Source organism: Thunnus thynnus, chromosome 1 (assembly GCF_963924715.1).
Source record: "Thunnus thynnus chromosome 1, fThuThy2.1, whole genome shotgun sequence".
Classification (NCBI taxonomy): domain Eukaryota; kingdom Metazoa; phylum Chordata; class Actinopteri; order Scombriformes; family Scombridae; genus Thunnus; species Thunnus thynnus.
This window is the reverse complement of record NC_089517.1, coordinates 35653208-35665879: the sequence shown is the minus strand read 5'-3', so window position 1 is coordinate 35665879 and position 12672 is coordinate 35653208. Positions and strand designations below refer to the sequence as shown.

Sequence of the window (12672 nt, the reverse complement as noted above, 5' to 3'; positions counted from 1 at the left end):
CTAGCAAAGTGTCCTTCCTGAAACACTGTCCCTGTTATTGAAGAGAATCCACAGACTTGCAGCATCTCTGGTTAGTTGTCACTGGGACTACTTTCTACCAAAGAAATAGTTCCTGTGAAAACTGTTGACTGCAGGTCTATGGATTACCCAGAGAAACATGGACACTGTTACTGGAAAGAGATGTAGTTGTTTAATTTTTTACACAATTGGAATTCCATGTGTTTCCATTGTATTGGGATGGAGGCAAAATCTCAGTCTGGATAAATTAAACCAAAACTGTCTTTGTGACTAATTTTATCTACAGGTAAGTGAGAAATGTTTTTTTTCTGTAATTTGGGTGACATTACCATTTAAAGTCTTTAAAAATGACACAATTGGCTATTGTCCATTGGGAAAAGCTGACAGTCTCAAATATCAAGTCCATCCATTTGGCCGTATGATACAATGCTGAGGGTGTGTGTGTGTGTGTGTGTATACTGCGGGGTGGGCTCGGTGTGTTGGGTCCGTGGTGCTAATCTGCCTCTTGTTCTCTCATTGGCCGTAGTGCATCTGTGGGTAGGAGAGGAGGACCAGCCCATGACCCATGACCCCGCGCTGACCCACGACCCCAACCATCTTAACAACGACCTTAACCACCCTAACAACCATAACCTAGGCGACCCCGAGGGGCTGGACGCCCACGCTGTAAACAAAGACTAACGGCCCCGCACCGGAGCAAGGCAGGATGATGAGGATGATGATGATGATGATGATGAAGGCGATGATGAGGATGATGAGGAGGATGAAGGAAAAATGAAGGAATACACTATAACAAAGACTTTATTTAAGATGAAAAAAAAAAAAAAAACACATACTACCGTCAGAGTCAAGAGAAGGCGAGAACTATATGAAGGAGAGTTTGGGACAGTTTCCTTTGGGGATGGATTTGCGAGACGGACCTAATGACTTTTGCAAGCGTCCTTGGACACTAAACAAAGTGACGGCAACTTTCCTGTTTTGTCTCCTGTGGTCTGAATGCCCCTGTCTTTGTTGTCTTTTCTCTTATACAATGTTTTATTTTTCTTTTGATGAAACTACCTGTCTGATTAGCACTTCCTGTAACTGGCCCCGCAATCTCTGATACATTCCTTGAGCTAGAAAGGTGTTCCTTTTTCTAATTAGGACTGAAGTGTAGTGCTTAATCAAATGCTTACCTATCAAAGACTTTTCTCTCCTGTTATATGAAGAAGACGGTTATTTGACGACTCCATGGATTATCATTATATTGTACCTGGAATGTATGCTACTCTAGAATAGAAACTCAACTTTACTGGACTGTTGACAGAGACCAAGCACATTTTCCTGTGAGACCGACCACTTCTGGCTCTCCTATCAGCTGTCATAGAGTCACTATTTATGTCCCATGCATCACAGTGATTATGGTTAACATAATAAGGACAGGGCACCATATGACAATCTACAACACAGAAACAAGATGGCATTGCTGGTAGAAAAACATACCCATAGTTGACTTTTGATGATGGTGGTGCTGATGATGTTGTTGATGATGTGAAGAAGATGGAGTATTCAGACTGCCCTATATGTACTTATAATACTATATCCCCCCCCTCCTCCATAACCAGACCAGTACAGGCCTCCCTCCTTGCTATATGGCTCCCTTTGTCTTTTTTTCTTGTTCTGTATCATTCAACACAGCGCCCGTAGACGCTTAATGTACATAGAGAGATATACAGTAGTAAAAAAAAAAAAAAGTGAAAACAAAGTTTTAAAACGTTCGCGAGGAGCGAAAGCAAAGACATGACAGTAGTTTACACGGCCATATTCTCAATAGGTAGGCATTCTTCTAGTTTGACAGAGAAGAATTTCAAAAAAAAAGATCTCAAAAACAAAAAAAGGGGGAACTGTTTCTTTCTTTATCACCCTCCACCCGTTTCTCTTCATCTCTCATGTCAACCTCAAGGACTCTAGTGTCGCAGATGTTTGTAAAATACTGCCACCGATCATTGTTGCACAGTGTTACTGACTACTGAAAATGGTTTGATGTATTTACTTTAAGATGAGAAAAAAAAAGAACAAAAAACTGGAAAAAAGACATATTGTGTATAGCCTTAGATACAAGTCATCTGTTATTGCTTCTACAAAGCTATGTAGCTGTGCTAGACTATAGGACGTAGGGTTGATTTTATTTTTAATTTTTATATGTACTGTACATTAATGCCTTCTCCATTTATTGATAAAAAAAGAGGAAAAAAGATGACAATCGTCTCCTGTGCTGCAAACATATTTGCCCCCATATATACAGATTCCATTATGCATAGAGGGACTTTATCCTTTCTTTTTTTTTCATTTGTTTTGGTTCTCAGAAGTATTTTGCACTGTGATAGTATTATAAATCCAACCTATACAGTACAAAACTAGCTAACTAACTAAACTGAAGGTGTGTGTTTGTGTGTCCCTTGGCATTGTGAAATGTTTCTACGTCATTTTTTGTGAACCCAGAGAAAAATTCTAATGCGGTATGTACAGTCCAAATATAATCTTTTTTTTGTTTGATCAACCTCTATACTGTATGTGGCTTTGACAAATTGTTACCCAGATTTCTTTTGTATGCAAATCCCCTTTTGACCTGCAGTGTAGGCCCGTCACTGCTTCAGCCTGGGTGATTTTCAGTGCTCAAATTCCAACTTGAGAAGATATTCTCGGCAGTACAGCCTCAGATATTTTTTTTTTTCCATTTTAATTTGATTTATATGTAGATTACAATTAACCATTCTTTCAATTTCAATATGCCAGGAAAAGAGGGGATTAAAAAGTAAAATAATAAGAGTGTGACATATAAAAAGTGAGAAGTAATGGCTGTAGGGAAATGTAACAGGGTGTTTGAAGGGAGGAATTCTGGAAATGGGGTCTGAGTAAACCAATCAGACGTATCCTGCTGGAGGCACTGACCAATCAGATGACTGGGTCTCAGTTTCTTGGCCCCTATCTCTGTTTTCCAGGGGTGTAAAGATGAGAAATTAATGGCAAGAGTCACGCTTGGGCTCTCTCCTTCTCTGAACCAGCTATAATGAGCATTCCACTCCACATATTATGTACAAAACCTGTCTTGTGAGCTGAACACTCTTTATGTTTCGCTGTATCCTCATGGCAGATGCTTCGTTTTGTAACTACTGAACTGTACTTATAATAAAAATAAAATGTATTCAAACTAAAAAAAAAAAAGATTGTCACAGAGCAACGGCCTGTTTCATGTTTTTAATTTCTTCATTTCTGACAGAGCGAGAATCGGGAAGGCGAGCCGACGCGTCGGAGTGTCACTGTGTGATCAGAAGCTGGTAAACTGTTTGGAGAGTAGTCCATCACTTCCAACACAAGTTATTATCTCTCCGACAATTTGATGGCAAAGCTTCACAGACTGTGATCATGATGTCGAATACACACATCTAAATTACTATCTACGCCACTTTGTCTCCCAAAGGTGATGGTAAAGTAGCTGCAGTGAAACAATATGGGGAGGACAGGCAACACGTTGGCACGCTGGGAGCGTCCCATGTGGCAAAATATAAAGAGAAGATTAAAATATTTAAATTACAACAAATCACGTTCAGATAGAGATGAGCTGTGTGAATCATACATCTATTCTCTTGCGTCCTCTCCATCTCTGTTCCCCATCCAGTGTGTTTGTGTTCTTTTAGTGATTTGATGCATGTCTTTCTTTCTTCTGGTACTTTTGACCAGGCCCTCCTCCTTTTAAAAGACATAACAATAATGAATCTACTTATAGATTAAAAAACAAGCAGTGGATAACATGACAACATGCTTTAATATCACTGATCAGAATATCAGGTATCTCATTCACTTTGACAGATTGTTACAAGCAGATCTGTTATTGCACACAGGGTCTATAGCATTTGTATGCAAATTACTAAACTGCAAGGTAATATTCACCGGTGGAAGAGACGTAGCAATAATGTAAATAATGTATGTGAACAAATGTACAATGTAAAAATCCTGCATTCAAAATCTTATTGAAGTAAGAGACACCATGACTCCTCACCCCATTCTTTCCATCATATGAAACGGTCATTAATTAGATCAGCCCTTTACAAAAGTATGATGATGATGCTCATGATAAAAGAAAACAAGAAAACGACTTCTGAGATCCTCACACTTTCAAACCTTTTAACAAAATCCAAATGGTTGCCGGTAAGACTTACTTTTTGAATTAGTTTTGTAATGTTTGTAATTAGAGCTCAGGGCAGCAATGTGATTTGATCCTGTTTATGTCATAAACCATGATAAATCATGAGTATTGTTATGTCTAGGCATGTAATTTGCTCTCAGTTGTACAGGCTGGCAAATGAAAGTGTCTCCAGAATGTCTTCATAGAGTAGCTGTTGTGTTCTCTTATTCTTCTTTTTCTTCTTTTGGTTTGTTTGTACAGTCAGTTTTATTACATTTTTTAGGATTAGATTTAGAATCAGAGTAAAAAATGGTTTTCAAAAAGTCAAAGACAGGGATCAAGGTCAGACAGAAATTAGTGTCAATTTTGGTGTGTCGGTGTCAGAACTCAACATACTGAACCTCATTAACACTATATTAATACGTATGTGTTTGTATGTACAGTAAACATCTGTGGGTGCACATGTGTATACATTTTATCATCCTAGTAAAAAATGACAAGTGTGGGAGATTCACAAAGTTACCTCCAACACAAAGTTTCCTGCCCACACACACACACACACACACACACACACACACACACACACACACACACACACACACACACAGCCACTTCAGCTGACTCCGCTTTTCAAAGGAAGAAATATTTTACGGTTTCATTTCCCCCCTCTGTGGTCTGAAACCTGATCCGCTCTGCGTTGATGGAATCCGTATTTGTGTTAACCTAACGTCAGGACCCCAAAGGCTGCCGAGCTGCTGGGCCGCTGGGAGGCTGCCCAGGTCAATGCCTGACTAATTTTTAAACGGATCAGCTGCACCGCACCAGATGTGGGGGCCTCCTGCCACGAAACCATCAAGTCTGTTCCCAATAAAACCCACATCCGGAGAAAGTAACTGTTTGACTGGTTTATATCTACATGCTTACACACACAGACTTACACACACACACGCGCCAAAAGAAGAATGTTTTAGATGGCTGGATATGAGATTGATTAGGGAGAATCAGGATATTACTTGCTTGGCCTGTGTGTGTGTGTGTTTATTTGTGTGTGTGTGTGTGTGTTTGTGTGTGTGAGTACTATATACTGCACATGTTGTGTGCATGTATGTTTGTATGTGAGGGCATGCATGCATGCGTGTGTGAGCGTATGTATATAGGTGTGTGTCTCCATGTAATGGCTCACATGTGCCTGATTAAAGAACACATTAGGTCATCTTTCATTCCATCCGGCCTGTCGTGTGTACGTGTGTGTGTATGAGTGTGTGTGTATGTGTGTGTGTGTGCTGCCGTTCATTGTTTAGCTGAGCAATTTCAACATTTGAAGCAACCTCTTTCACAGTGTGATGAACACCGCTCTTTGCCCTTCATTTAACTTCCTCTCTCGTCATTTGCTCTGTCTCCCCTCCTGTCTTTCAATTCTCTCTCTCTCCTCAGTATCCATTTCCTCTCATTTTCCTCAACGGCATGTTGTGCAGCCGTGTGTGTAAGCACATGTTTGTGCGTGCATGCTCGTCTGTTGTATAATTGTCTACGTGCGCGCGCGTCTACGTGTGGATTGATGTGTTTAAGATGACGCTCTGCAGCGGTTGCTGTGTGCCAGCGTTTGGTTGGTCGCAGGGCAGATGGTGACCTGCAGATGAACCCGTCTTTCTGCTCATTTGTTCAGCTGCCTCTAATTTTCCCCTCTCCTTTTACATTAGAACTGCTGGGATCTTGCTGTGCAGCTCTGGGTTTGTGCCACTAGAGGGCACAGCAGACCAGCTTTTGGTGCATAGCTGGTGGAGGATCCAGTCTTCCTCTGAGGGATTTGCATGTTGCATTGCAGAGAGAAACATGGAATGTCACCAATGAGTGTGTGATACTTTACTGGAAATCCCCTTTCACTGGACACACAGATCACGTTTTTTTTTTTTTTTCAGGGAATTTTGAGTTAAGTTCTTTTTGTGCAATTAAAAAACATAATGGTGGATATTTTATAGACTAATTACAGTATTTTGTTGATTCAAAACATTTGATTGAAGCAAATTTGATTATAAATAACTAAAGAATTTATTTTTCAGGTTTTAAACCTTTATGGTTGAAAATAAAATTCAGACAAAATAACTGAACAGTTAATTCGATATAAACCACATAATTAAAAAAAGAACATTCTGAGACTTTATTTCTGTTGTTTGGTCAAACCTCTCTTGATTATTTGGAATCATGACATCAGTTTATCTCAAATCCTGGCCGTGGCCCAGCTCAGTCTTCACCAGCGCCAAACAGGACGGCCAGAGAGGATTCAATGTCCTGCTCAAAGGCACTTTACCAAAGAGGATGTCATTCTTTTGTGCATGTCATTGTTCGCTTCCTCCCTCTTTGTTGTCTGCTCTCTGCTGTCCTCAAACATAGGTTCTCTTCCCTGACTGATCCAGGCAACGTTGCTGTTGCTCTCTCACCGTTTTCTTTCTCTAATTAGAGGGTCAGACTGTTTTTCCTCTGTGAGTTCACTCTTGAAATTGTCCTTCAGTTCACTCTCAGTTTTTAGGAGGCCCAGGTGAAATTGGGGTGCCTCTTTACACTGCTTGTAGGTTTTATTTCTACTTAGAGATACATTCTGCATTTTGTTCGGGGCGTAGCTACAGTACATAGGTTTTCTCTTCTCTGACATGTTCCATTTCCTCATGTTTTGTTTTATTATGTTTGATTTGACACCACCTGTGGGTCCCTTTTTCTTCTATTTGTGTTCATGTATATCAATGTTTCATTACTGAAAATACATCTATAACCAGCAGAGCAAAAAATCAAAAACAAACAACAAAACAAAACCAAACAAAACATTTATTTATTTATTAAAATTTTGTTGGTGCATCAAATTTGAAATAAATCCTACATTTCTATACATCCTCTGCAGTCTTGGTGGCTCCTACATATCCAACTGACTGTTATTTCAGTTACAAATCAATAAGAAATCAACTGTGATTTTTGTAATCTGATGCAATATTTAACTAACTACTGTTTTATGATAAATAAATGATACAATCACCACTGAAACGGTCAGTCGATTGAAAGAAAATGAAACACAGATCATTTTGATAATTGATAAATCGTTTACAGAAAATGATCATGGTCAAAGTCAAAGATACCAAAAACGTCTGCAGTGTGCTGCTTTTCTCTGTTTTACATAACTGTAAACTGAATATCTTTGGGTTTCAGACTGTTGGTCGGAAAAACTAACAATGTTAAGACGTCACCTAGTGCTCTGGCAAAGAGCGAGGAAAATTTTCCACTAATAGCTGATTTCAAAGAATTAAAAAAAAAAAAACCTCCAAAGCTTAAATGAAAAAAAATGAGGAAAAAATAATCAACAGACTCATAGATAATGACAAAAACTGTTATTTTCAGCCCTGATTTTAATCAGAACATATACTAACAAATGCTAATGTGACAGCTTGTCCCCTCATTCTCATGCATCCGTATGTTTCCTGCTGAGCATCTGTGCTTATGTATGTGGGTGTGTTTTAACGTCTGCACGTGTGTCAGCGTGTGCCCGGCAAAGTGTGTGTGTGTGTGTGTGTGTGTGTGTTTGTGAGTGTGTGCTGTATGCAGGACTAGCGTGCTATGGTCTCCCTCTCTTTCTCTCTCCTCAGCTCTTATGAATCGATGATCATGTGGTGTAAGGGAGATAGATGGCCTCCAGCTCCATCTTGTCTCCTCTAATTGTAAAATATTAGTTACATTAGACTCTGGCCCATGATTAATGGAACTTATTTGGAAGGTGGACTCTCTCTCTCTCACACACACATACTTTCTTTCTCCCTCTCTCTTGGTTACCAATGGTCTCCAAAGTCTCTTCCTCAAAGAATTGAGTGATTTCACTTAAAGCGGACAAATAGGCTTCCCCTCCGGTAGGGAAAGAGAAGGAGAAAAAAGACAGGAAAGAGAGGAGAAGAGGAGGAAAAAGAGGGGAAATGAGGAAGGGAGATAAGAAAGAGAAGAGAGCTTATGAAAGGGGGGGTAAATAACAGCTCTACCAGGAGAGGTATTAAAAAGTTGTGGTGTTGTTTGCATCTAAAAGAATTTAAGCTCCATGGTGGATAATGCTGCATGCAGGATCCCGTTCCTTAAAACGCTAAACATGGTCAAGACTTGATCGTGTTTACAAGATGATCTCTGTGAAAAAGGGATATTTTTTTGTCTAATGCTAATGTTACCTGCCTCACCAAATGCATCCATAGAGGAGTTCACACAGTGAACATTATGAAGCGTGCAGAAAGGGAGAGTTTGATTTCATTTTAGTCAGTTGTTCAAATAAGAGTATGTACAAACACACACAGGTAATGAATTAACTCATACAGCCACACACACACACACACACAGACAGGAGGGATAATAGAAACTGGATGATGGTGTTGTTTTGACTGAGTCATTCCTCTCCTCCTGTTTTGCACAAATAGGATTCAAATCCTTGTGGAGCACCTGGTCGGGGCAACGTGACACACACTAACTGGTAAACACACCACTCCAGTCTCTCTGTTGATAAGACTTGCTGTTCTCTGGCAGCAGCTTGTTTCACTTACACCTGCTACCAGCGAACACAACTGATACATGATCGGCATGTGTGGCGAAGTTGGCTTCCTGTAGGTCTGTCTGTCAGGGTTTTCTATTCATTCATTCAGAGAGTCTGACCGTATTATCTTTAACATGTTATTAGTACATAGCTTCAAATGTCTCACAGTGTGATCATTGTGAAGTCAACCTCGTTCAGTTACAAGTACTAAATGTGTACGTGCATGTGTCATAGTGTTGTTTCCAAGGTCAGAATATAGACAGGAAAGCTTAAGTGAGGGAGGCACAGCAACAGTTTCATAATTACACTAACATAACTCGATCTACTTCACTAACCTCTGTTATCAGATTCTCGTTGCGTATTTCAAGCCAGCAGCTGTCACAACTCACAAATCAAGCAGTGTTAGTCTCAAAAACTCATGACAAAAATAAATCGATTTGAAACAGAAATTTTAGGCCACAAGAAATATCTGTCTCACAGTAAAGACTAAAACAAAACAAGAGCAAATATATGTGTATACTCACATAAACCTGGTCTAGCTTGGCTTCATGCTTTTTGATACAGTCAGATATTTTAAAACATTTTCATAAACGTTACTGTAAGGTGACTAGTAGTGTGTGCATTTGGAAATTAAGGATGATGAACGGCACGTTTGACTTGATTCATGCGTTTGCTCCTTCAATCAATACATTTATCCTAAAGCTGCTGGTTATGAAGCAACTTTAATGTTATTTGTAGAGCAGTTTATTATTTTGAACTACTGTTGATATTCCTCTTTATGTTTGCACTGTTGCACACATTCACATGTTGGATGCATATAAACTCATAAATGCTGCTAACCCATCCCTCAAAATCTAAAATGACTTATACAGGGTTAATGAAGAGTTTTCATAGGTCAGCATGTCGTCTTGAGTTTTTCTCATAATAAATTCTGGGGTCGCTCTTCTCTTTCCAACTGAGTCATGGGATTCTCATGTGAGCACAGAGTAGCCATCATGCTAACACCTGTATCTTTTACTTAAGTAAAAGGAACACAGTGTAAAAATACTCCATTAAAAGTACTGCATTTAAATCTTTACTTAAATAAAAGTACACAAAGTAGTATCAGCAAAAAGTACTTAAAATACCACGATTAAAAGCACAGTACTCAGTATAATATTATTGGATTTTTATAACTGATGCATCACTGTGACCTGCTCAATGTGGAGCTAATTTTAAGTACTTTATGATGGCTGTTTCAATATGTAACAATTCATCACAGTGTACAATGTGATTGTATGTTTTCTATGTAATCTTAATCTGCAAAGGAAATCGGAATTATTGTTGTCAAGTAAATGTGGTGAAGTAAAAAACACAGTATTTCCCACTGTAATGGAACAGAAGTAGAAGTATTTACTTGAGTAAATGCATTTTGTTGCCGTCCATTGTTGTTGAGCTTGCTGCATGTTAAGATGTAACTCTCAATACTATACTGTAATTACCTCCATGGCAGTCTTCATCTTAAACATGTTTAATATTTCTCCATGTGTCAGTTGGGGGTATTTTTGCATGTTCAAATCATGCACAATAAGGTAATTAATGATTTCTGACTGGGCTCACAATGCAGCAGCTGAGATGAGCTTTATCCCTTTTATTGACCGCTGCAGACTGTCGGCCAGCGAGCAGGTCGACCTCAGCGCTTCGCTCAAGGACACCTCAGTAGCTGAGCCTGAGCACAGAGTCAAAGCATTTAGTTTCATCACCCACTTCTCCAGCTGTTGGGTCTCTGAGAATCAAAGTAGGGACCTCACAGTGAAAATGTTGCTTTAAATATGCTTTAATCTCTAGACCAGAGCTAGCCTCTTGGGACCCTTCATTGAAGGGATTCATTGAAGTCCTCAGAAACTTTGATTCAACTCATTCAAATCACTAAAAATGACAGTTTTCTCCTCACATAGATTGTAAACAGTCGACAGTTAAATTATAGATCAGCAAGAACAAAATTCCCCTCCCTCTTGGGGCCCTCATGACAAAATCTTGAGCGTCTCAGTCTGTCTGCCTGTGTGTTGCTCTGTGTTTTCTAACTATTTCCATAACTTTTAACTGTTATCGCTGTGTGTTGAGGTCAAAGGAAGTTCATGGTGATTAATGCAGCAGAGCAGCCGATGCTCTTTGTGTCAGAATGTGAGTGAGAAGCAGGTGGCCGGCATATCTATCAACCCCCACTGCCCTCCATTTTTCTTTTTTTTTTTCTCTTTCTCTTTATTGCTGAGAGACATGGATGACAGCCTGCGCACAAACACACACACACACACACACACACACAAGCGAGAGCGTGTACACACACACACACACTCACACAGATGCGGACACACACACATGCAGTTGGGCATCCATTATCTGTGTACAGTGACAGGTCAGCAGCAGATTGTGCCTCCCTCAGTTCAGCAGGGACTCTGACTGAGGAAAAATAAGGCGAGGGGGGATGTCTGCTCTGCACACACACACACACACACACACACACACACACGCACACACACACCCTGCACTATGATTTCAGTTCTCACTGGGACAAACAAGAGTAAACAATGGTACAAGTGAGTGAGTGAACATCATTCAGTTAAAACAAGTGAAACAGTGAATGTAAGAAAAGTGAGATAAAGTGAAATGTGAAAAAGAGACAATATGAATGAATGAGTGAGTGTTTGTTTGTTTGAATGATAATATGAGTGAATGAATGAGATCATGTCTATGAGTAAGTCAGTAGACAAATGAAAGAAAATGTGAGTGATGGGGTGAGTTAGTGAATGAAAGAAAACAGATAAGTGAGTGAGTGAGTGACTTAAGAGAGTGAATATAAGAAAATAGGAATGAGTGAACAAGTGAAAGGATATGAATGAATGAGTGAAGGAAAAACACGTCTGAAAGAGTGAATGATAATATGAGTGAATGCATGATTGTGTAAATGTGTGAGTAATAGAATGATAAGTCCACGAGTTACTGAGCAAGCAAAAGAAAGTGAGTGCGTGAGTGAGTATCAAGGAAATGAGCGAGTGAAAGAGTGAGTGACTAAGCAAAAGGTAGTGAGTGAGTGAGTGAGTGAGTGAGTGGGTGAGTGGGTGAGTGGGTGAGAGAAGGACGCAGTGAATCATTGAGTGTGTGAATAAGTAGATGAAAGAAACAATGAGTTTGTGAGAGAAACAGAAGAGTGAGCAAATGAGAGAAAATATGTGTGAGTGTGAGTTACGGAAGTCAGTGAGTCAGTGATTAAGTAAGCAAACAGATGAGTGAATGAGTGCATGAAGCAAACTTTGAGCGCAAGCATTAAAAAAAAAAAAAAAAACAGCAGTAGATTCCAGAAGAGAGGCATAAAGTGAAAATAGAGCGAGAGATGAAGACAGAAAGGAAGGAGCTGCTATTTTGGGTTCTTATTAACAGGTCCTACTGGTACAGCAATTAATAATCTAGTTCAGTATTTAACATGGGACCTAGTCCCTGGTGGGGACGTTTTAGCTGGCTTTGATGCTGAAAGAGCTCCCTCCCCTCCCCCCTTCTCCCCCCCACCGTTCCTCTACTCTCCTTAAGTGCCTCCCCTGGTGTTATTTGTGTGTTGGTTTTCTCTAGTTAAGCTAGGAAACAGACCAAATCGCTATTCCCCAAACTTCAGGCCAATTTTCTATCAACACGGCAGCTCGTTGAGGGAAATGCTCTTAATTCATCAGAGGGAATCTAGAGAAGGATAAATTCCCTTCAGGCTGTTTGAAGTAATGTAAATGTATTTATTTTTGGAGGGGGGTGGGGGGTATGGGTGGAATTAAGAATATATTTATATATATTTTACAAAAATCAATGGACTTATGAAGCCGTAATCAGGGAGGCATTGGTGAAGTGAGAAACAAGAATGCTAAACATTTATTTTTCATAAAGCTGCACTCGTCGATATTTTTTCATTTCCAGTGAT

The 12672-nt window shown here is 39.6% G+C and overlaps 1 protein-coding gene across 11 annotated transcripts in view; it reads left to right on the top strand.

Annotated features, from left to right (window-relative positions):
* znf536 (zinc finger protein 536) overlaps nt 1-12672 on the top strand; it is a 364930-nt gene that overhangs the window by 342347 nt on the left and 9911 nt on the right. The window contains exon 8 of one of the 11 annotated variants that reach the window (XM_067596571.1): nt 545-3234. The exons of 9 other annotated variants lie outside the window; for them this stretch is intronic. In XM_067596571.1, the coding sequence (XP_067452672.1) occupies nt 545-699 (155 nt within the window). In that variant the 3' untranslated portion in view covers nt 700-3234. Of the gene's footprint in view, nt 1-544; nt 3235-12672 lie in introns of those variants that run through there. One more of the 11 variants, XM_067596580.1, reaches the window with a different exon arrangement.